General features: G+C 37.0%; 1 protein-coding gene across 4 annotated transcripts in view; it reads right to left on the bottom strand.

Annotated features, from left to right (window-relative positions):
- The window catches only part of VRK1 (VRK serine/threonine kinase 1), a 34629-nt gene extending 11025 nt beyond the window's left edge, over positions 1-23604 (bottom strand). Inside the window, exons 1-12 of one of the 4 annotated variants that reach the window (XM_074868747.1) lie at positions 23505-23604; positions 18120-18281; positions 16544-16599; positions 12172-12241; positions 11690-11777; positions 10185-10293; positions 9947-10039; positions 8864-8996; positions 7480-7600; positions 5919-5977; positions 5443-5621; positions 780-834 (exon numbers count right to left, since the gene is read on the bottom strand). In XM_074868747.1, the coding sequence (XP_074724848.1) occupies positions 780-834; positions 5443-5621; positions 5919-5977; positions 7480-7600; positions 8864-8996; positions 9947-10039; positions 10185-10293; positions 11690-11777; positions 12172-12241; positions 16544-16599; positions 18120-18276 (1120 nt within the window). In that variant the 5' untranslated portion in view covers positions 18277-18281; positions 23505-23604. The other 3 variants (XM_074868748.1, XM_074868745.1, XM_074868749.1) reach the window with 3 other exon arrangements.
- Positions 23605-24793: the final 1189 nt, after the last annotated feature.

Below are 24793 nucleotides of genomic sequence, written 5' to 3'. Positions count from 1 at the left end.
TGGTTGTATTGGGTGTATGTGGCCATGTGCCAGGGTTTTGGCAAGCTGGGGGAGGCTACAGAGGTGGCCTCTGTGAGAAGAACCCAGGTGCTGTCCCGGGCCCGACACAGCCCTTTCCAGCTGGCTCTAAAACAAACCCACTGTAGGCCAAACTTGAGTCCAACTTGTTTGTGACAGCTCTGTGAAAACATTTAATAACAGGCAAAAACACTGGACAGGCAGGCAGGGGGTGGCAGTGTGGGGAGGAGAGTGAAAAACAGCAGAGGGAACACCAAGGTCAGAGGAGGAGGTGGTGCTCCACAGCACCAGAGCAGATACTCCCTGTAGCTCATGAAAGACTCAGGATGGAGCAGATATCCCCTGCAACTCGTGTGAGCCCACACTGGAGCAGATGGATACTTCCTGAAGGAAGTGAACCACATTTTTTTCCCCTGAAGGACTGCAGCCCAAAAGAGAGCCCACACTGAACCAAGGGAAAAAAATGTGAGGAAGCAGGAACAGCAGAGGGAAAATGCTATGTATTGACCATAACACACTTCCACTCCACATCCCCCCTCCACCACGCAGGCAGTGGGGTAGAGGAGTCTACAGTGAAGAAGTTGAGCTTGGGAGAAGGGGAAGAAAACGTGGTGTTTTAGTGTTTTCCTTTGTCACCACCCAAATTTATTTTAATTGGCAATAATTTTTTTTCCCCAAGTTGAATCTGTTTTGCCCACAAAAGTAAATGGTAAACAATGTCCCCATCTTTGTATTGACCCATGAATTTTCTCATCACATACCTTCCATTTCTGCTTCAGTGTTCTCACTGGCTGCAGCTGCTGCCTTTCTTCTTTTCTGAAAAAAAAAAAAAAAGTAACTGAACTCAAGAGCAGAAAAGACCATACAAAGTAGAAAATCTCTTCACAAGGAATTCCCCCATTTTAAGCATTATTTCTTAATATATTATAAGACATCTCCAGTTGTAGAGAAAATTTATTCATATATTAATGCAAGAATACTAGCACTAGGCAATAGACAATTTAAAAGTTCAGTTCCCCTATCTGCAGATCACATTAGGAGTTGAAATTTTAATGTATTAAAACACGAGTTTTTATGTCCAAAACCTGTTTTTTTATTTATGTAACACTGAATAAGTGTTACAAAAGGAGCAACCTGAAAAATCTTAAAAAAAACACAGAAAAACATTTTATCCAAAGTTGATGTTAATTGCTTTTAAAAAAAAGCAATTACACCTCATTAAATTCAAGTTTACCTGGATCTTAACTTCTTAAGGCTTTCTTTGCACAGCTTAAAAGTAGCTAACACCCACTGACAATACATTATTATTTTTTTCTAATAGCAACTACGGGTTCTGTTTCAAAGAGAGGTACTTGGGAAATCTGAACTCTATTCAAGGTACATTATCTTAAAACCTCTAAACTGATAGAACTGTTATTAGTTGTGTATTACAATTAATCTTACTACTGAAAAGTATTTGTAACATGGTTATGGAAAGACTTTTTTTTTAAAACCACATTAATTTTGCAAAGGATGAGTTGACCTCTATCTGTATCAGACATAGCCAACTTTCATGAAAACTGGAGGAGCTTACATTTTCTGGTTTTTGGGGGAGGTTTTTGGGGGGGTTTGTGTGGGTTTGGTTTTTGTTTGGATTTTTTTTTTTTTTTTTAAATTGTTTGAGACTAGAGCTTTACTAATACAGCTTTAAAAGTGGCTACAACTTCACATAGCTCATGAGAGAAGGGGAGAGTGCATTACATCTTTCCTTTCCAAAGTGTTGCTTCATGATTACCATCTAAACCCTGCTGGGCTGAACAGATTGGTTCGATAATTACATACAATAACTGCAGTGGGCAGGTAACCCTCAGCTGGCACAGGGCAGCTCCCCTGTGAGAACTTCCATATGCAAACTGCACTGATGGAGTGCATTAGGTACATCTTTCCTGCCGGTGCACAGGACTGATTACCGCCAGCCAAGACTCCAAGGTTAGCATGTCAGCAGATTTGTGATGCATTAGGCAGGAATAAACACAGACACTTTTGTTCATTCTGACCAAAATTAAGGAGGACTATTTCAGCGCTGTACTCCTTTTATATGAGAGATAATGCATTCCTCCCAATTGTACTAGAAAACATTTTAAACGCTCATCAGAAAAACAGATATCCAATACATACTACACAAAAAAGCAAAATACATTTATCTTGTTTCCAATCTTATTTAATAAAAAGTGGTTTCTTAATCTTGATGCAGGTAAATTACATAGCACTAGAAATCAGACAGCATTCATCTGACAAAAGCAACACCTGTGCATTTGAAACATTAGAAGGAACCACAAATCACTAAGACCCATATTTTTCCAGTTTAGTTTACTCCCAGTATTTCCCAGCAACTCTTCAGCACTAAACAAAAGATGCAGTCCTTGCCCTAAATAATTTAGTCAAGGGCTCAGGTACTTCCTTCAACACATGGTACTGTCAGCTTCTTGTTTTGTTAGAACTATTATAAAATATGACACACAAACACCAACGTGCACTTACTATACAGAAAAAAAAACCAAACAACTACCAAATCCCAACCTCCAGCACAATTGTGGACTGCATTTCATTTACTTATACATCTGGGGAAACTTGAGTCATGATATAGAAAATAAAATGTTAATTTTTAACATAGCATACATCTGTGAGTTTTAGCCAGATACTAATACTAGAGAATGACTGAGATTCCAGAACAAGCGTGCTTATACACAACATACAATGCACATCATGGCTCCATTAGCTACACAAGCTGAAAGCACAGGAGAATCCTACATTCTAAGAATTTATTTACACAGAAGCTAGAAATATTGTCTTAGATATGAAACAGCATAACTTCAGAACATCAAATAACAGTTTTAAGAAAGTATTATGGTAGATTGCCCCAAAGAAATTGAAGAGTAGGTGTCTTAGGACTTGTTGTGATTAAAAGATCAGTACAGCCGAAATGTCATAAATACTCTATATTAGAGGTTACCATCTTCTCAAGGGTGGATGCCAGACTGTATTTTTCTTCTCCAAATTAGACATTAAGCATGCCAAAAGAAATTCAGCATGTGCTAGAAGATACTGGCTTTCAGAGGCAAGATGCTACTCTACTGATCAGTGGTAAATTATCTTTATGGAAAGCAGTTTCTAACAGAGTTTGGAATCTGGAGCTTATCTTTAAAACAGTCATCAAGTTGAGCTTCCTGGCACAGCTGAAAATACATAAAATTAATTAGCATTCTATGTTCTTCCTCTCCTCCTCTGTGTAACTAAGTGTCCGATACTCCCTGGACAAAAAACATAGTAGCATGAGTTCCCAAACATATATTCTGGGAAGGAAAACATCCTTCTGGAGACTGTCCTTCCATTCATTCTTGGAAGTGCAAAATACACCCTTGGAAGGAAGACTGACACAATTATTATTCTACTCTAGCCTACACCCACAGCTGTTACAAGGCCTAGAAAATCCCACATAGAAGGAAGACTCAACCTGGTATTTGGTCAAAAGCAAGCAGGCTATGTCAAATTCATTTCAAGCAACCAATCTTACTCTGTCTGGACACTCTAGCAGTAGCTGGCATGACTAGCTAGCATGAAGTCCACTGCAATATGAAGCAGACAGCTGAAAACACTTGTTTAAATGGGCCAGTAACACTCATTGTTTTATGTAAGCGCCTGAACATATTTGTGACAACTGAGCAAGCTGACTATGCATATGGTTCCTCAAAGTAAAAAAAACCCAAACCTTCTCCAAACAAAAAAACAACCCACCCACAACACCCCACCCCCTCCCAAATCCAATGTAAAAGCTAAATCCTAATTGATGCTAGTAAGAAAAGTACTATCCCACCCTTGGGGAATGATCTTGACTGATACTGGCTAAAGTAGTAAGATTTTTGAAATTTTATTCCATTGAAAATGTGCACCAGCTATCTCTATTGGTCAAGGACATTAAAGGTCACAGATGTTGGCTCTGCAGCACGCCAACTTACTCAGCAAAGAAACCAGCCAACCATTAAAAATTTTTTTTTTTCCCCCCAAAACACAGGTCTCAAGCCATGTTGATCCACAGGGGGAGCAGAAGAATTTATGCTAATGAACTCCCCTTTTGGACAGATCTTTACACTCAGTTCAGCAGAAAATATTAGTATAAAGACCATGGCTGTACGATTTTAGCCAAAGTACTATTTACTGGGCAAGAAGAAGAAAAGCTGAACATATATCCTCAGAAGACGTTAAAACGCTACAGCTTTTTTTCTTTTGTGCTTTTTTGCCCATCTTTAACACAGTGCTGATCATGTCAGTAAGCAGGCAAAATTCTTGTACTATTTATTATTCTGTATTATAATTCTCAGTTCCTTTGTTCACACTAAAGGAACCAATAAAGTGCCCAGCTGTTATTAACAAATGAAAATAAACAAGTAATAAATGCAGTTTGAAGTATAGGATAAAAATAATAATAATAATAGGCCTGTAGTGACAGGACAAGGGCTAATGGTTTTACACTAAAAGAGGAGAGATTTAGACTAGATATACGGAAGAAATTTTTTACAATGACGGTGGTGAAACACTGGAACAGGTTGCCCGGAGAGGTGGCAGATGCCCCATCCCTGGAAACACTCAAGGTCAGGTTGGACGGGGCTCTGAGCAACCTGATCTAGTTGAAGATGTCCCTGCTTACTGCAAGAGGGTTGGACTAGATTGACCTTTAAAGGTCCCTTTCAACTCAAACCATTCCATGATTCTATGATTTCTTGTTCCATTATCTGACCATTTTTACGTCTTTTTAAAAAACGTTTTAACACACAATTTCCCTAAGACTTAAAAGGTTCTTACGCTGTATTCAAATGGGAGTCCAAATCTAGCCTTAAACGCTTCTTAAATACAAGGAATAAAATACCCCTAGCCCACCACTATACTTCAGACTCATAAATAACATATTAGATCACAGTGAATTCAATATGTGAATTCCAGAACCAAATACTTGGCATAAAGATATATACTTAAAACTAAGCTTTGAACTAGTCACAGAAAGGAAACTAATATGAAACAAAAACTAGACTTATTTGACCTTACATGTATTTTGACCCATCTGGAGTTTTAACCAATTTAAGGAAAATAAGTAATTAACTGAATGTTCATCTGTTCAAATGTCATTACAACTATATACACACATTCTGTTATCCAAGATATTATCTATTATGAAAGCACACCTATAAACATCATTATGTATTAAGTTTTAATAATGATTAGTGAAGTTAAATTAGAGAAATAATGCGTAAGAGTAGGACTTAAACATTTCACTATTTACTTATTTCCTACTAGATGCAGTTATGACACCTACTTCCAGCACCACTTTAACTCTTATTTAGCTAAAAAAAAAAAAAAGCATTAAAAGCTGACATAAATTTGAGTAAAGACCTTTCGCATGGGATTTGTTTGTGAGTCTCCATTCTCGAACAAGCCAAAGTCAAGTACTCCATCATCTTTTTGCCCAATGGCCTTAAGACCTTGCAGAAGTATTTCTTGGAAATGCTGATAAACAGGTTTCTCTTCATAGCTCAGTAGCTTCACCTTTTCCATGTATTTGGCTATTGCATCTGAAGAAATGGTACCTCCAATTAATTTCTATTTGTAAACATTTTAATCATTCATTTTTACCACAAAAGTCAGAAGTTATGCATGTACTACTTATGCTATTTTTTAAATGGTTATTTATAAACTCATAATTATGACTTTACTACAACATATTTTAGAAAAAAATTATACCGAGGTTCATTACGCAGTGATGACAGCATCACTTTTTTTACACATTCATTGCAATGAAGAAAACAGTCAATCGTAAAAAATGTAACAGGCCAAATCCAAGTATTTTAATTTAAAACAGTTCCTCTTACCTGGTTTATTTTTCCCAGGAAAGCATTTGTCCATCAAAACTGAAATATTATCTCTACATCTGAAAAACAAAATTGTTCACAACTATTATTTCTTTCAAAGTTTGAGTTTTTGCCTGTTCTGACAGACTTCCTAAGTACCTAAGCTTGGGCCACTGTCAGAGACTGGAAACACTGCTACATAAACCTTTGGTATGACTTAATACAGCCATTTTTATGAGTGCAGTACATTTGAGAACCTGACAAATGCCAGACAGCCTATCTGAAATATGGTAAATTTTTCTTCAACAGTTTTTGATTCCTATAAAAGCAAGCAAGTAGAAGACTGAAGGAAAAGAACCAGTCCATTTTAAACCCTCAGGTACCAATGCTCTCACCTCTTCCTGCTAGAGAACTCCTTCTCTAGCTGATATTATTCAGAGGAGATCCCCTGCCAAAACCATATCTGGGGGGAAGAGGTGGAGCTTCGCTAACAGTGATGGAGGCCAAAGTGTTACAAGTCAGATAAAAATACTTGTTAATGAGACAGAAACTGCTGTGCTGAGACAGCTTTCTTCATATTGGTCCTGTTTTCAGCTGGGATAGAGTTAATTTTCTTCCTAGCAACTGGTACAGTGATGTATTTTGGATTTAGTGTGAGAGCAATGTTGATAACACATTGATGTTTTAGTTAGAATAAGCCCTACTAAGCAACAAGTTAAGCATTTTTTAGTTTCTGATACTCTGTCAGCAAGCAGGTGTGCAAGAAGCTTTGAGGGACCATGGCCAGGACAGCTGACCCAAACTAGCCAAAGGGATATCCTATACCATAGAACATCATGCTCAGTATATAAACTGCAGGGAGTGGACCAGGAGGGGAGGATTGCTGCTTGGGCATCAGTCAGCAGGTGCTGAGCAATTGCATTGTGCATCACTTGTCTTGGGTTTTATTTACCTCTTCTTGTTATATTCCTTTTTGTTCTAATTATTGTAATTACTATTATATTTTATTGTTATTATTATATTTTTTTTTAGTTATTAAGCTGTTCTTATCTCAGCCGATGAGTTTTACTTTTTTTCAATTCTCCTCCCTGTCCCACTGGGAGAGGGGAGGAGTGAGCAAGTGGCCACATGGTGCTTAGTTGCTGGCTGGGGTTAAAACACAACAATATTAAACATCTAACATGAGAGGGTTACGTGGGGGTGGGAGGAAGAAAAAGGAATGTAACAGTGAGGGAGACGGACCAAAAAAAAAAAAATTTATAAAAGCCCCTCATACCCCATGCTTCAGTTCTGTCTCTGGTAAGAGTGTTTTTTGGCTTAACCATGGCAGTATTCTAAAGTGACAGTACTGCAGTGGATAAACAAGCATCTTACACATGCAAAAGACGACAGAGTAGAACAGTACAAGTCTAATTACAAGCCAAGGATACATGAGACACAATGAAGGGAAACTGGGGGGGTATACAAAACAATAGCCTACTCACCAAAGGGCACATACTGAAAGTACAAAGCATTTCTACATCAAGACATAGTCATTCCTATTTTTTATTTCAAAAGAGAAAGAAAACAAGTAGTTTCTCACCTGATTTTTGAGTCTCTAACAAAATTTGGATCTTTTAAGTTATCCTCCCATGGTAGATGGCCACTAAGCCAATGAATCATACAGTAGCCCAAGATTTCCAGATCACCACGTCTCGATGGTGCTAAATATATTTGCACAGATAAAAAAAGAACCACAAGAGCAGATAAAGCACGAATAGTTTAACAACAGTTAAAATTTGTAAATATGTTAAGACAATAGAAAGCTAATGCTAACAATGTAACACTACTGTATCTGTTACTTATTTCTTTATTTTAGCGTGAAAACAAGAAAGGAAAAAAAATATTGTTCCTACATCTGGAAGGATAACTTCATTTTCAAATCCTTTATCAAGCTCTTTCTTCTACTGAAGGATATGCCATGCTGCACTTATCCCAATTTGGGAAGCTTTTTAAGTACTCCGATTGTGGAAAAAATAGAGCAAGTTAGTGAAGTGATTGACTTTCTGTTCAAAACAGTTTTTACTTCCTTTCTTCTATAAAAAGGTAATAGTGCTAAAACCCCATCTCCTGGAAAAAAATATTCCACAATGCTGAAATATTTTACATGGCCTGAAAACTGAACAGAGGACAATAACAGATCAGATCCCTAACCCTTGCTAAAAAACCCCAAAAACCATCCACATGTACATTGACCACAGACTACACTAGCAGTATAAATAGGCAAATCAAGTCATTTAAGCATAGGTGCAACAGTTCATCCTGAAGTAAATAATAATTTTCAACAACTGATATTTTTGCAGGACACACTTTTATGCTAATAAAACAAAATTTAAGAAAAAATTGGCGTTCACTACAAATCCTCAGTGTTTAATCAGTCATAGACCTGTCCTTTCCACATTAAACCTTTTCTCACTTCTTGACTCTTGATACTCAGTGACTACAGGCAAAATTATGAAATATTTCATAATTAAATGAAGTTTTGTTTAAAAATAACAAATATTAAGCCATAAACAAGATAAAGAATATTGTGCATCTTTGCAAAATATGAAGGAACAATATTCTGTTGATAACAGAAACTATCTGCTGAAAACAGGGCCTGTTTTTTTATCAAGATCTTATAAGCACTATTCCATTTCTACTTAGCTAATAAAAAGCAATACACTAAACATCTTAAGAGTCTTTATAAGTTGAGGAAATCTATTTAAGGAAGTTACATTAAAAATACAGTAAATTAGTATCAATGTAAAAGTTAGTAAATGGAAAAAAATAAAAATGCCAGCATGGTCCATAGAGAAGAAAAAGGTATTTTTATGGATTCAGAAACCTGGTTGTTTACAAAACTCAGTGCAGCAAATAAAGTCTTTTGAGTTTATAAAAAGGATGCACAAACGCCTATTGCTGAGAACAAAGTTTTACATCCTTACCAACACCCTTGTGTGCATCAATACTGGTATATTCAATAGTTCCATCATGACACCTTTTAGGGTCTTCTTTATATACTTTGTGAGCTCCTTCAGGACAGTATCGGTAAGCAAGTCCATAATCCACCAAGTACACCTAGTTATTTTCACAAAGAATTCCAAAATTAAAGAAATATAAATACAAAAAATATGCAAATAATAAATGTAATTAAAAACTGAGGTTTTTGACTTTAAATGATCCTTTCTCAGTGCTTTATTGAGATTACTAGATATGATTTTAGAACAACGTGTCAGATAGGTTTTGTTGTTTTCCATATAGCAGCCTGATCTGGAAGTAGTTTCTTACTGATGCAGAGGACAAGTACAGTAAAATCGTCAGTTACTACCAGTAGGAATAAATTAAAAAAAAGAAAAAAGAAAAGAGGTAATGTTCATAGAATTATAAGTACACTTACTGTCCTACCCTCTTTAAAGTCAGCTGTCCCATTTGAACACTACTACATACCACTACTTCTCACTAATACCACAGCTATATTAAGAGAACTGAGATTATTTTACTTATTTCATGAGCTAAAACATTTAGGTAGGAAGACATACATAATTCTGAAACTCTAATATGCATCGTTTGAATAGTAAAGAAAGTTAAAAATGCAGAAAAATGAAAGACTTCTGTAAATCAGGTGGAACAATCAACACACTAAAGACCAGTTTTTCCAAGTAACAGTACACTTATCTGATAGATTTCAACAAAGGAATGAGAGAGACAACAATGCAGACAGGCAAACATAATTTACTACTGTGCTATAATTTTAAGCTTCCACCTGCAAATGCCTATCTGAGAGTCTTTTTTTTTAATCTCGAGAATTTCTCTAGAATATTATTTAGGGCAAATAGTCAATTTTATAACTGTCCAGCAAAATGCATAAAAAAATCGTAGAATATTAACTAGATATAAATGGCAAGCAGAAATACTGTTACCACAGACATTTTTAAAAATGAGCTTCTGCTAGATTTCACTGGTTCAAAGCACTTCCATGTGTTGTCAAATAGGTTTCAAACATGAGGAATAAAATGCATCAGAAATACCTGATTAGGGTTCTTGTAACTCAGAAGAAGGTTTGAGGCCTTGATGTCTCCATGCACATATTCATGCTCATGGATGTACTCCAGAATATCAAGCTAATAAAACAAAATAGTCATATAAATGCAGTACCCAGCTCCATCCAGCAGAGGACCTGTACTCAGCCCAAAAGTTTGATTTAACTGAAAGACTTACATGGAGAAGCCAAATTGTAAAAAATATCATCTGTTTTTTTAAACTTACTATTCTCAGGCCTAATTGTAGTACAGTTTTATGGGAAAATCGCTTTGCATTCTCTTCATACATTTTCTGAAGATCACTACCAAATCGGTCCATTACCATAAATCGGTAACTAAATTCAAGGAAAAAAAAAAACAACAAAGTTACTGAATTGTACTCAGGAAAGTATTTTATCTATGTGTTAATTGCACAAATTACTGATTGAAAACATCTCTCACAAAAGATAAACTGCAGGTACACAGAACACAAATATGTGGGAAATACGTGACTTATTTTATGTACATAAATTCTTAACTTTTTTATATCACCTAGTCAAAAGTTCGTCCATCAAAAGAACTAGTTTTTATTCCTGGCTAGTTATGCAATACAAAAACAAGTACCCACAGAGAAAAATATATCTGTATTGTAATTCACTATAGGTAAAACCAGGCACCAATTACTTACTGAAATACATTTTTTACTTTATAAATAAGTGACTTAACATGGTTACTTTAAAAAAGTTAGTTTCTTGAAATCGATTACAACCTTTTTTTTAACCTATTATTAAAGCCAAAAATCTCACTTGCCAAAGGTGTTCTGATACTCACTGCTACAGCCAAACTAGTTCCATTACCGTAAAAGCTCACAGTAGCTTTATTAAAGAATCTCACGCATTAAAGACCGAATGGAAAGAAAAGTTTATTTGGGAAAAAAATATAATTTTGCTCTATTTCCTTTTGCCTCTCAAAATTAATGCTGCTTTTACATTAGATTGTTTTAAAGTTGAGGATCTACTGAAACAATGATATTTCTGACATACTAGGGCATACATACCAACTTCCCTATGTAGTGGTGCACACAAAAAAGCCTGACTTACTATAAGCTGCCAGAGAACTACTAGAACTCCTTTGCAGCATAGCTTTATAGAGAAAGCCTACTAGGAAACAAGGACTGTTACATAAACAGGCATAACATTCAAGACCAAGTTACAAAAACCCTTTATGACATGCAACAATATTAAAAACTATCTCTAGACTTAAGACAAATTTAACATGAGACTAGCAATTATTCTGGCTCACAGATAAAGCAAAAAAAACTATCCCTAGGGAAAATAAAATAGATTTATAGAGAGCACTAAGTCCTTTATATGTGTGAGTGAAAATACTCTTTAATTGCACACCACACAAGAAAAAACTTTAAAGGTAGTCATATTATTCAGACTTACACATTAGCAGTCAACTTTAATTCACATATGAAAAGCTTCATATATAGCATCACTGTATTACAGCTATGTTCAAGACAAATGGAAACTAAATCACAAAGAATATAATAGACACAAATACAAGTAGCAACTAAAATTTATCTATTTATTCCTTAAACACACCCTGTTATGAACATGAAACTTCGTAGCAGAAATGAACAGCATGAAGATAGGTGGTAAACACATCTTATAAAGTAAATTAGGTTAAAAGGCATAGTGGTTGTGGATGAAATAAATCCCAGTATATGCCAACGAAATATATATTCACCTGTTTCCATTTTTTTCATGCAAGCCAGAACCCCAGTATCTTGGTACACCTAAATATTTCAGTTTATGGGATTTAGTCCACTTCTGAACTGAAAATACAAACAAAGGTAAATTCATGAATTCGCATCAGTAGACACTTATGTAAGAAGGAAGTACTCGCATCACTTACAGTTTCTGCATACATGTGAGCTGCTTATTTCATGGAAATCTGTATGCAAAGTATACTGGAAAGGTAACGATGCATCCATTGCAGGGACAGAGATTCAACTAAAGTTTCAATTTAGACAATACCATCAACACAACTATAAAGAACATCCTACAGAAAAACCCTAATTTTACTATATGTCTGGATTAGATTTCAATCATTTAAAAATAATTTTGAAAATGACCTAAAGATTCTCTTAAAAGTTCGACCTTACTCCTGTTGGGTCTATTTTCCTAAATGCTTGTAGTTCATTAAAAACATTTTAATAGACTGCTTACTTTCATCTGGCTTAGCAGCTCGCATGTAGAACTTTAACTCAGTAAAAAGAGGTCCATTCTGGCTGGGTTCCTTTAAGACAATTTAAAATTAGTTAAAAACTGCTGTGTTAATGCCTAATAATTATTAAAAGCTCACAAAATGTAACATTCACCCTATAAAAATATTCTACCCCGTGCTCATAAATTCAATAGAATACGATCCTTTTGTAAGAGAAGGTTGGCTCTAAAATTTTTATTATAAATTCCTTCACATTAAGGGCATCAAAGAATCCTTTCCCATAACAACAGATTAAAGAACAACAAATTAATTGAAATGTATAGAAAAATTACCAATAAGTGGCAGGAAAAGTTTACCAGAGAACATTAAACAACATTCATTATCTCAGATTTTCCAGATTAAAGCTGGATTTCATCAGTTGAAATAGACATTAGTGAGCCTAAAATAACATCTGAAATGATTTGATGGAAAAATCTTAAGAAAAGTTAGTCTTCCTGAACATAAGGTATTTTGTTCCCTTCATACATTAGTGGATCAAGGTAAAAATTACAGAGGATTTCACAATTTCTCTTAAACTAAATTAGAAGAATGACACCTATTTTGACTTCAGAGTCTGCCTTGTATTTAAGCTAACATAAGGTATTTCAAGTCCCATTTTCTAGGGACAAATCTATGGAAACCACACATTACAAGTGAAGTGCAAGAGAGAAATTGATTTGAAAACACCAAAGCTTTGAAATACTGCAAGTATGCAAAAGGGCAGAAACCTTGACTCTACATTTCCAGAACTTAGCGCAGAAAATAAAAAAAAGTTATTTCAACTCTTGCAATTTTTAAGTGATTGATTTTGAGATAAGCTTAAGCAATTTATTTTAGTCTAGTTACTCACATATGTCCAAATTCATTCTATCTCAGCGAAAATACCTGTTATGGAATATCCTACACTTAAAAAAATCTAACCAAAAAAAGTATGAGATTACTGGCAAAGAAACCCAGAAATACAGTCATGATATTAGCAAAGGCTCCAAGATATATAACATCAATCTTAAATGGTTTTTAACTTTTAAATGCAGATGTAGTGATCCAGATAATTACTAAAGGCCAGACTGTACCACTCAGCTAATAGAGGTTTACTGCTGTCCCACATTAACGAAGCAACACAGAGATCAAATACGCTGATGAACATGGGCTTTAGTGTGCATCGGATATACTGGCTCAGAGGCAGAGTAAAAAGATCAGTCAGAATGAGAGCAGATACCAGCTTAGGCACCACTCCTAGGCCTGGACACTTGATTACAAAGCTACTGCCTATCTCCACTGCAACTTCTCCAGCAGTATTGCCCTGATAAACAATGAAGCAGAAGTAACAGTTTTCCTGCCCCTCCTTCTGGGATCAATGTTCAGACTTAAGTCATGAACCTGAAAAAAAACTCACAACTAGACCAACTGATCAATGCACATAAAGTTTGGTACATGCATATCTACTTTCAGTTAGTTTATTTATCAAAACAAATTAGTGATATAGAGGTTACATGTACAGAGGAGAAGAGTTAAATAGCTGAAATCTTATACTGCAGCTATCTCAGACAAATGTTACGTGACCTATTCACTTGTTTCTGTGTAGCATAATTCATTAATACTCAAAATTAGAATATAAATTATACATATTATTTTGATTCAATGCACACAGGTTTGAAGAATGTTATTTTCTTACTAAAATATAGCAAAAACCTGTAGGTGTTAAAAATTCTTAAAATATTTATCTTTAAATAAATTATTCCACAAAAAATTATGTCTCAGTGCTGAAAAAAAAAAATGTATCTTACTCTAGTCAGACCAAATGCTAAAAATCTCGTATCTTTTCATACTTGAGGGGATGGATAAATGATTTAACCACAAAACAGATCTTCATGTTGACTATGAAGCTGTTTCCCCATAATACCATTAATGCTATATACAGATAAATAAATGCATACGCTATGTTAAAAAGTATCATGTAATGATGTCCAATATTTGCCATACTAGTCATCTTACAAGACTTCAAACACAAATTTCTACAACTTTATGCCCAGGGTCATTCTAAACATATGATTTACAAAACTGAAATTAAAGTCTAATTAGAAAAGATATCATAATGAAAGAGATTATTGTGTATGTGTCGAAACCCAACAAGTTTCTTCACGTGGTATTTTAAGAATTCTGGTCTTTTTCAGTCAGCAATTTAATGACGTGTTATTAAACTCTGCATCCACTCCTGAACAATGACATCTGAAAGGTCCACATGTTAAAAAGCATTTCTTTTAATAAAAACTGTGATTCATTTCGTACTGCTCAGACATCAATACTATGAGGATATGTCAAAGACTAAGCTAATTTCCACTTCGCTTTAATAGCTTAATTTGAAGAACATTACTATAGAAGCACATATTTTGTTAAACACTAATAATTGTTCAAAGCTGTTAACCACTTTGCTTCAGCTGATGGATCAACCAGGAATCACCCAGGCATCAGAAAATAGGCCCTTATCTGTAGTTGCGTTATACTAGACTGTAGAGGCATAATATGTTATGGGGCAGCACAAAGACTGGGGCTACTCTTTATTGCCATAAAGACAAAACTATAAAAGACAAATTAAAAGTGAGTAGTCATCTGGGAGATTAGCAGGGGGGTATTTACAAATTACTGCAACAAAGTGAATCTAGTATAAGAGCAACCCAAAAGTTACGACAACTCTTCCTATATTCAGAGCCCAAAGTGGAGAAGAGAAGCAGGTAGACAGGTTTCAAACTCAGGGAAAGAGGAGGATAGCAATTATGCACAGCATAAAATAATGTATATCTGATGATTTTCCAAGCAAGTCAAACTGGATTCTTCCATGGAGGTTAAATGGCACTCTGCTTCCTGATCAGTCCAAACTCAGCAGGAGCCAGTCATTAGGAGCCGATGCCTCTCACAGGCAAGCCACTGCTGCTGACCTGAATGTGTGTTACCTGCCTCTACAGGCCACAGCTCCTGCACGGTGGGACACCCCCTGCCCTCCACAGCAGAGGCTGGACATACAAAAGCAGGCTGCAACCATGCAAGAGCTGCAGGCTGGCGCTCCTGGTCTGCGTGTCCTGCCCACAGACACCTAAGGCAGCAGCAGTACACTAATGTGGGAAGTGTGGTAGTTTGACATTTGAATCGTAAGCAGTGCTTTCTTCAGCAAGTGACATTTCAGAAAGAGGGTCATCACCAACAATATCTTGGGGTGTCTGAACAGTATCAAAACCAGTACTCTATAATTTCCTGCAGTCAGCAGATATAAATATCAAGATTAAAGGCACATACTAATGAAAATGTATTTTATTCTAAATTAACCTGATCTTTTAGTTTCAGGAACAAATGTTAAAAGTATTACCATATTTACATAACCGGCCAGATATTGCAGTAAAGCATTTCACTATCGCCATATAGCTTAATAAATAAAAGATTAAAACATTGCAGTTCTGAACTGTGCTGAAGAACTAGTTTTTTACATTGTGAAGCTCTTGCACAGTTTTCTGGTTATTTGCTGTTGTCACAGGACCAGAAGTACCACCAAGATAATAAATGGTCTGGATCTACTATGGCTATTCCCATATTCCCAGGTTTTTTACTAAGACTCTACCAGGGAATCATACATAGTAGTAGGATCTATACAAAATAATCTAACAAACTTTAAGAAAAAATACTCTATACCTTAGGAAGAGAAAATTATAGCCAAATCGAGTTAAATCTTTTTCATTTTAAGATTAAAAACATAAGAAAATTTCAACTAATAAAAAGAATTTGCTGATTTGTTACAATGGAATAAAAATGAGCTACCAACAATGCTTTTTCTCTGTAATCATTAGGTTAAAAAAATTATGTGCCAATGCCATCAATAGCAATTAGAATACGTATGTGTTTTATGATAAAACATTTAAAGGACTTGATATCTGCAGGGACCTCAGGAATCAAAGTTTTGCTGTTTCTACTCCCAAGCCATCTGTCAGCTTACCAACATCCAGCGGTGAGCAACAGTTCACACAGACTCACTGCATAATCACAGAAATTCTCCAAAAGCTAGCCGGATTTCATTCATTTTGTGATATTTGGGCTGTTTACAGGAAGCAGCAAATGAAACAGAATCTGATCCATTTCATGAACCTTTTTCAGCTCTGCTGATGTTCCATTATCCACCCTCATACACAGGACTCCCAATTCTCAGCAGCGTTCCTCTATATCACCACATTTACTTTTAAACAGCACTATGCAACTGTATTACTTACACTCAGAAGATGTTTTAAATTACACATGCTATTCTAGAACAAACATTTTCAAATTCTGAAGTAGATTCAAATGCTCTCTTACCACTTTTGCAACATAAGGTGCATCACTGCCAACTGACTTTGAAGAATTAACATCAGCTGTTAAAAAGGAAGCATTTATTAGTAGTAGGAGAGGAAACTGTCACAAAACATACACTTACTTGCTATGCAGCATGGACAAACAAACGAGAAAGTAATTAAGTATTGACATGAACATATATCAGTACCTCAGACTTTGGTAAAAGAATGACTCTATATGGGTATGGTCTTGCATTCTCTCTTCCGTTTGAGGACAACAGACAGTTTACTAAATAAAGGTCTTCTATTATTGAATAACTTCTTCCCTACTCAACAGCATTTCTTTCATTTTCTAGGACTGTGATGAACATACACAGCTACAGACATAACGATGAGAAACACATTCCCTCTACTCTTTTGCCATGTCACATATAAAAGTGACTTTCTGTTGCTACTAAGCTGTTAATATTTGTGACAGAAGGACATCAAGTTAGGCAAGCACAAAGTACAGGAACAGTCAGGGGCACTGCTTTGTGCAAATGATAGGGAAACAAACAGAGAGCAAGCTTTGGCTTGAACAATGCTGGAATTCTTAACACAAAGTACTACACAATTTGAGTGAGCTGGAACTCCAATCTCAGTAAATTTAGTAGCTCATTGAGCAAGGCTGAGTAAGTAGTAGAGAGCTTCTTTGGCAAGAAGCCACCCACTGGTCCTGTTTTTCTTCTTAATCCACTTATGCTGCAGTCTGTTCATTTTGAAAGCAGGACAGATTATTAATTTTTTTTTTCAACTCAGTATGAATTCAGTGCAACTTTTTCACCAAGAGGAAGACCATAAACACATAGCAAAACAAAACCTTATTATCAGGAGCACATTAACTTTCATCCCTTCAAAACTGTTTGGAAAATGACTAGGGGCAATCAAGCTTTTTTCATTTCCTGAGATATCCTCAAGATTTTTCTTATCTGTTCATCTGTTCCAATAACAGAGATACTAAGTATGGAACACTATCCACTAAAAGGTTTCCTTGAATTCAATAAACAGTATTGCAAAACAAGACCTGTGCTGATGCTTTAAACTGTAAAGTCCAACATTTCAATTTTTTCTGAGCACTGGTTACATAGAAAAAGTCTACGACTCATGTCAGAAGTTCACAAGGCAATGAAAAAGTCAAAAGCAGCACCAAAGTCAAAACCAGCCAAAATACCGACTGATCAGTAGACTCCACAGAATATGCTAAAGACAGTTTCAGTTCAGAATTTGTGATATAACGACACTCACGCAAAAATACCTTCTTTCAGACAGACCAAAAATCAAATTTAAATAAATACTAAACTATCCTTTCACTGCTAAAAAGTAATAAAGATTTTAGTTTAAAAAAAAAATGGAACTTTACTACTGGAATCTCATACAACCTCAGTTCTTACAATGACCATCTGTCTACTCTTGTCATTTTTTTTCCAACACCAGGTTCTAGTAAAAAAGATCACTTGAAGACACTCTGCATTTCTAACTTAGGGTCAATTTTTCATTGCTTTGAATAAGAATAAACATCTCATTCTCCATTATAAAGCATTATCAAAGATAACTACACTTACCAAGGTAAAGGCGTCCAAACCCTCCTTGCCCTATAGGGACACCTAATTTCCACTCTTTTCTTGATGTATCTGCTAGAATCTCTCCCGGAGAAAACACTTCAGCAAGTTTCCTTTTTGCAGGGGCTCTTTTTTCAGCAGTCTTCTTATTATATGGCATTTTCCCTGGACGGGGAGGAGGAAAGAAAAGGAAAAAATAGAAAAAAAAGCAGAGGTTACATACTGACCAGACTTACTTTATGTAGGAATCTGCTAGAAGCATGAAAAAGCATGGATTGTTTAAGGTTTAATTTGCTACTACAAAGGTACTTTAAAAGAAATACAGTAAGTAGTTTCATCGTCATGAATTCTAAGTGAAAAACAACTAATTTTTCCAGGCATCACAAAAAAATTTGACAGCAAAAATCTTCACAAGAAAAAACTATCAGAAGACCTTGTATAACACATGCTAGAAAAAAATCTCAGAATCTATGGTACTCAATCAAGCACAACCAGTCATAAGTCTAACCTTAGAAAAAAGCAAATGTGACTGAGTAAAACTCAACAATGGATGGAACAGGAGACTGGCAAGGGTGATGTGTCCAAGGAGCACTGGAGAGAATGCAAAGGAGCTCACTTTAGCTCATCAAAAAAGGGACCAGTGGGTGGCCTTTGTTTTAGGTGAACAGCTAAACAACAGTTGAGTCGATTGGATCAAATGGTGGTGTAAATGTCTCCCTGAGTTAGCCAGGCCAGAGTGGGGGAGTGAATATGAGGCTCAGCCCAACATAAGAGTATAAAAACTAAGCTAGCAAAGAATTTCAAAGAGACCAATGGGCTTAAACCCATTGTGTGCTGACACCACAGTCATTCGGTATAAAAATAAACACAGAAAAGAAGGGGTATGATTCCATGCCAAAGACAAGTTCTGCTTTTTCAGGTCCTTATTAATCTGAGAAGTAGCTCTATGTCATAGAACCACATCTGAATACTTACTGGGGTTAAACGAGTAACTTCAACAAAACAGTAGTATGAAATACCCACATCACCGGAAGAGACTGGTATTTATCGATACCTACACTGCACAAGCTTCCTCATTATCACAAAACAGGATGTTTTAATTCCGTATTACTTTCCCATATTTCCACTTCTACACAGTAACGTTCTTCTCTATAATCAAGATGCAGTTTTGACATTTTACAGTTAAATTTTAAGACTAACTTTACCCAGTTTTATCCATACCCTTCAAGAAACTCCTCTCTCTACACCTCATTTATTTTTTTTTTTAATCTTCAAGATGATACATATTGTACTGCCTCAGGGGAAGGTTCTTCCTCCATATTTTCTACAGGAGAAAAATAAGACTTCCAAGAACCAAACGAAATTCCAGCTATCTCAGCTAAGACCATACCAATGAGAACATAATGCTGCCCAAGTTCCTCAGAAGGAACAGAGAGTGGTAGGAATGGCTACATGTTGATGTCTTACACTTACAAGAGCAGGTCAAAATGATCACGGCAGACCTTTAAGCAGCTTCTCAGGACACCCAGATCAGGAAAAGGATTAAAACAAAGGAGAAGTTGTGATCAGAAAATAAACCATAAGTCTGAAGCCCCAAGACTGACTCAAATAAGGAGTAAAGGAAAATGCAAAAGTCAGCAGTGTCGGTACCTAATGACTCAGATGTGGGGCAAGATCACACTCACTGTCACCTAAAGGATACAAAAACATATACAAAATGAGCATACTGTCCTCAAGAACAATTAAAGAGACATGAAGAGGACTTGAAGGACTGCATCCCTTGACCTCTGAGTCATTACAAATAATTCCAGCAAGAGTTGGACAAATGTACTTAGGTGCTTGAATGCTGGACAGATTACTGCCCAGTAAGTGAAAAATGTGCAGCCTCTTTTTCAGTAAAGCTAGCAAGCCAGTGAAATAAAACTATTGATATGCTTCACATTTTTGACATTCACAGTGAACCTCAATAGCAGCCTCACTTAAAAAGGAATTAAGTTTACTTAAAATAGCTCCTCAAGAGTATCAAAGAAGAAGCTGGGATTTCCCTCTTCTTTTTTTCCTTCTTTTTTTTTTTCTCTTTTTAAACATGGTCAATAATTGTATGCCTGAAGGTATTTAGTTTAAAAAAAAATATTAATGACAACTTCCCTTTATCCATAAAAGCAAAAATTCAAAATGGACATAAGTTTGAACGTCCCCAGCTGGGAACCCTGCCCTTAACAAATACACTAGATACACATACATGGTTTCTTGGCTGTCTATATTCATATCCATCTGCTAAGATGGCACTGTGCCTACTTACAAGTTGGTCAAACTATCAGTAGGCCATAGGTGCCAAACACTGATCGCTTTCAATGGGCAGCATTCACAATACTAAGCACTCACTCTTTTGCAAAAAAGCTGTTATCCATGGAAATATTTAAGCAATGGCTGCACATGCTTTCACATTTATTTGGATAAATTCATTCAAGGATCTTCTACAGATTGAAACCAAAACCACCTGGAGACTGCAAAAATTTTCTGCATGAAAATACAGAACCAGTGAAAAAAAAAAAAAAGACAAAAATAATGGAAAAGGATAATGACATTTTAGTGCAAATTCTATCATTCTATGTGCTTTTCAATCATGATACAGAAAATGTGAGGGGTTTGTCAGGAAATTTATGAACCAGCAAACACGATATGGAACTGCCTACTGTACACTGCATAACTGGAATAAAGTTGTATACTTCTCCCTAAAATCACCTTTAAAAATTCACACACACCAAAAAAAAAAAAAAAAAAAAAAATCACCTTTAACTGTCCTGCACCTCAATTACCTCACCCCATCAGTAAATGGAAATATTTTCTATCCCACAGGTATTGTGAAGCTTGATTCATTAGTGCCTGCAACCATGCTGAAGTCCTTGGAAACTGAGTGCCATAGATGTCAAGTACTGTACTATCATTCAAGTATCAAACAGACCTGACCCTACTTAGCTAAGGTATCTGACAAGAACTATTTTCAAGGTGTATGATTGTAAACAGCAGCATTTTATGTGGCTACAATATGCTCAAAACAAAGATTTTGCTACTAACAAGTATGAATAACAGAAGTCTATTTGTCTAAACTCTCTTCAAAAGCCTCTTAGTACTACAAAGGCTATTTTTCCTGCTTCTCCTTAATAAAACATCTTGGAAGAAACTGAATACACTGTACTTGAGATATGCAGACAATTTTTTATCAGTAGTGCAATTAGTGATGTTATGTTTACAAATGTCTGCAATGGTTGCTACTCTAGCGATACTTGAACTCTTCGAATAAATATGAATAGCCACTTCTCAATTTTTGTTGGCATTCATTCTCAATAAACTCCAAAATGAATATAAATCAAATTTATTTTTAATAAAGTATTTCTGTAGTGTGGCAGGTTTCTTCCTGAGTCTCCTCTTTTATTCTCTAGAAATTATCACTTTTATGGTTGTTTATATCAGTAGGACCTATTTTCATTCTCAACACAGAGAAGGCTTCCTGGTGACCTGTGCTCCTCTTCATGAATAGGTAGTCCCAGCATGACCTGAAATCTGTGTGTCATTAGTATTGTTCATCAGTCACAGCAAGACATCTAAGTCTGCCTGCAAAAAAGGAAATAAAGACAAAAACCAAAACCAAGCTGTTGCTCAAGGAGTGGGAGAGAAAGAACATGACACTTTAAGACTTCTGAATAATCTAGAACTGTTTCATAGGAGGGATCACCAAAAAAAAGTACCTGAAGTATCAGTGACTTGTAATACCAAGCAAGGTAGATAGTAAACAGACTTTCTTGCATAAATTGGACATTCTGTGACTGGTCTATCAGTGTCACATTTTGAGTACCACTATAATCTCATTTCCCGCCAATTAAGACATTTGACAAATAATGGTACTCATGGAAGAAGAGGCACTAGAGTTCTTTCCCTAAGAAATACCTCTTCTTAGACAAAATGAACAGATGTACATTGGATGACCACAATTAATGAGAAGCATTTCATCACAATAGCACTAAACTGGGCAAACTGAACACGCTCTTTTATTTTTTTTTTTTTAAACACACTGAGATGACTTTAGAATTTCAGAATGCAGTTTGTTCAGAGATAGGAAACGGTCATTTACAAGAGGAATTGCTGTGTTGCTAACTAATTTTAAATTGCCTTCTCAATAATACATTTTCTTCTTTTGAAGACTATTTAAGGTTCACCTGAAAATCCTGAGCATCACTCAGATAGTTATTGCAATAAAGAACACACTAAACTCTATAAAGTACCAAATCATCTGTCATTCCAAATTACCTCACCACCAAACCACCAGCAAGTACCTATGCACGTGAGTGAGACACTCAACGGCTTTTTCATAGTTTGGCATACTGTATAAAAATCAACAGCTCTGAAATTCACTAAGAATCCTACCTCATTTGGGTATTATCCCCAAGAATTAAGTGGACAGAGAAAGGCACAAGCCTTTAGAGACAGTAATAGCTACAGAAAGCTTCACAACAGCTTTTATACTTTTGATAATGACAAAAAGGGCCCATGGATTCCCTATGAATTAATAAAAGCCTTAGCACAAATTGAAATCCAAGGAAAACAACAGGGCTCGCCCTTGTCGCAACTGAGTAAGTCTTAAACAAGGAAGGCAAATGGCGAGAAATAGGAAGTGAAGAAAAACCTCTGACAGAAAGAAACCAGTTTAGCGCAGTTCTTACACAACAGGTTTGTTCTGATCCTAAAATTGCAGATTTTGTGATTTGTAGGTCTGTATTTCTTTAAAAAAACCCATGTTTTCTTTAAAGCAAAACTCAGGAACGCCTGCCAGCCTAGATGGTATTTTGTTAGCCAAACCGGGATGTTCCTAAAGGGGACAAACCTCTAAATGGCACTGAGTATAGCTTTTACTCCACCTCCCCCACCTCGCCTTAGCACTAAAAAAAACAACCACGAAGGAAAGCAACTTAGGCCGCTGCCACCAAAGGGAGCTTTAGAGCCAACAGCCCATGAAGGCAGGGGAAGTGAAGGTGCAGCAGACCCCAGGGGCGAAGCCGAGGCAGCTCTTACCCACCTGCCCCCATTCTCTCCCTCCCTGCCGGTCCAGGGAGATGTCGCCGGCGCCACGGGCTGGGACGGGGCGGCGGGGGGGGGAGGCAGGGAAGGTGCCTTTCCTACCCCCGTAGCAGAGAAGACGGAGGAACAGGGCCCAAGCGGGCCCCGGTGGTACCACCAGCCTCCTTAGCGAGGGAAGCGGGAAAACCCGGCCGCAACGCGGACGCACAGCAGGCCGAAGGGGAGGCGAAACAGCGCCCCAAAACTCGCCTCGTAAAAAAAAAAAAAAACAACAAACACCACACCCCAAGAGCAGATGCCGGCTTCAAATACCTCCTCCGTGCCAGGCCCGGCCGCCGCTCCTTCCGCCCCGTCCGAAATTCCCGCACTGCGAGGGACCCCGAGGCGGCCCGCCCGCCCTGCAGCTCACCTCCCACCATAGCCCGCGCCCATTGGGCCGCCGCGCCACGGCCGCCCCCCCTCGCCCCTCCTCGGACGCGGTGCCTGCTGGGAAGTGTAGTCCGTGACCGCCTCGGGTGGCCACCCCGGAGGTCACGGACTACGCTTCCCAGCAGGCACCGCGCCTGCGTTGGGCCAAGAGCTGGGGACTTCTCCAGGGTAGCGGTACGAAAATCTCGGTGTTTTCAGCCAAAATAAGTTTGGAAAGGCCTTTGTCAGGCTGATGCCATGTGGTGATAACCCCTGTCCAGGAAACAGGGCACGACATAGGTGTCCAGGTGTCCAGGGGACAAGATAATGCAGCAGTTCTCCATCTTGTATGACTGATGCCCAGGCCAAAACTGACCCCTCCTGCCCGTCCAGCACCAGAGCCTGCACGTACGCATTACCTCTCTACATACCTCATGATTTCACCTACTTCCCCACTTGCCTGTCAAGACCGTTTCTGATTTTACCTACTACAGTCCCGCACGGTTGTGCAATGGAGCTTTTCCTTACTCTGAAGAAGCTTTTTATCTACGCTTTGACAAAGCTTGTGTTTATTTAATCCTGACTGATTTTTTTTTTAACAGGTTCTGTGATACTTAAATTTGTGCTTGTTTTGAGTGCACAAGAATATTTTTCAAAATTAATAGTAATTGCAAAGTTTTATGAAAAAGAACCCACGTCTTTGAAGGGCCAGCACAGATTCTGACTTTCCTCTTCTGATTCTCTTTCCTCCCCATCCCAATCTCCTATTCTTCAGGTCCGAGTCAAATCATACAGCATTGGTTTACCTAGGAAGTCTGATCCATTTGTCATCCAGTATCATTACATCTCCTTTTGTTGTCAGGTACAAATCCCTGCACACCCACAATTGTTTCTGCCGGGCTGTGAAGTGGGAGACAGGCATGGAAGATTAAAAACATGCCAAAACAGGGGATTTAAGGGATGACGCAGGAAATTAAAAAGGCAGTGTTTTTGTGTTGTTAATTTGCTGGGGGGTTTAAATCTTTAAAAAAAGTAAAATGTTTTCATGGCCACCATCTTCACGTGCTGCAATTTTAGAGGTACTAAATAGCTTTAAACAAAGAACTAGTATTCCATAGTATGTTTAGCATGACAGTACTTCTATAGGAGATTTCCTTGAAAACTTGGGCTACATTGGGAATAATAGAGATACA

This window comes from Strix uralensis, chromosome 4 (assembly GCF_047716275.1).
Source record: "Strix uralensis isolate ZFMK-TIS-50842 chromosome 4, bStrUra1, whole genome shotgun sequence".
NCBI lineage: Eukaryota > Metazoa > Chordata > Aves > Strigiformes > Strigidae > Strix > Strix uralensis.
Note: the sequence above shows the minus strand (reverse complement) of the source record. Positions and strands in the feature narration are given on the sequence as shown.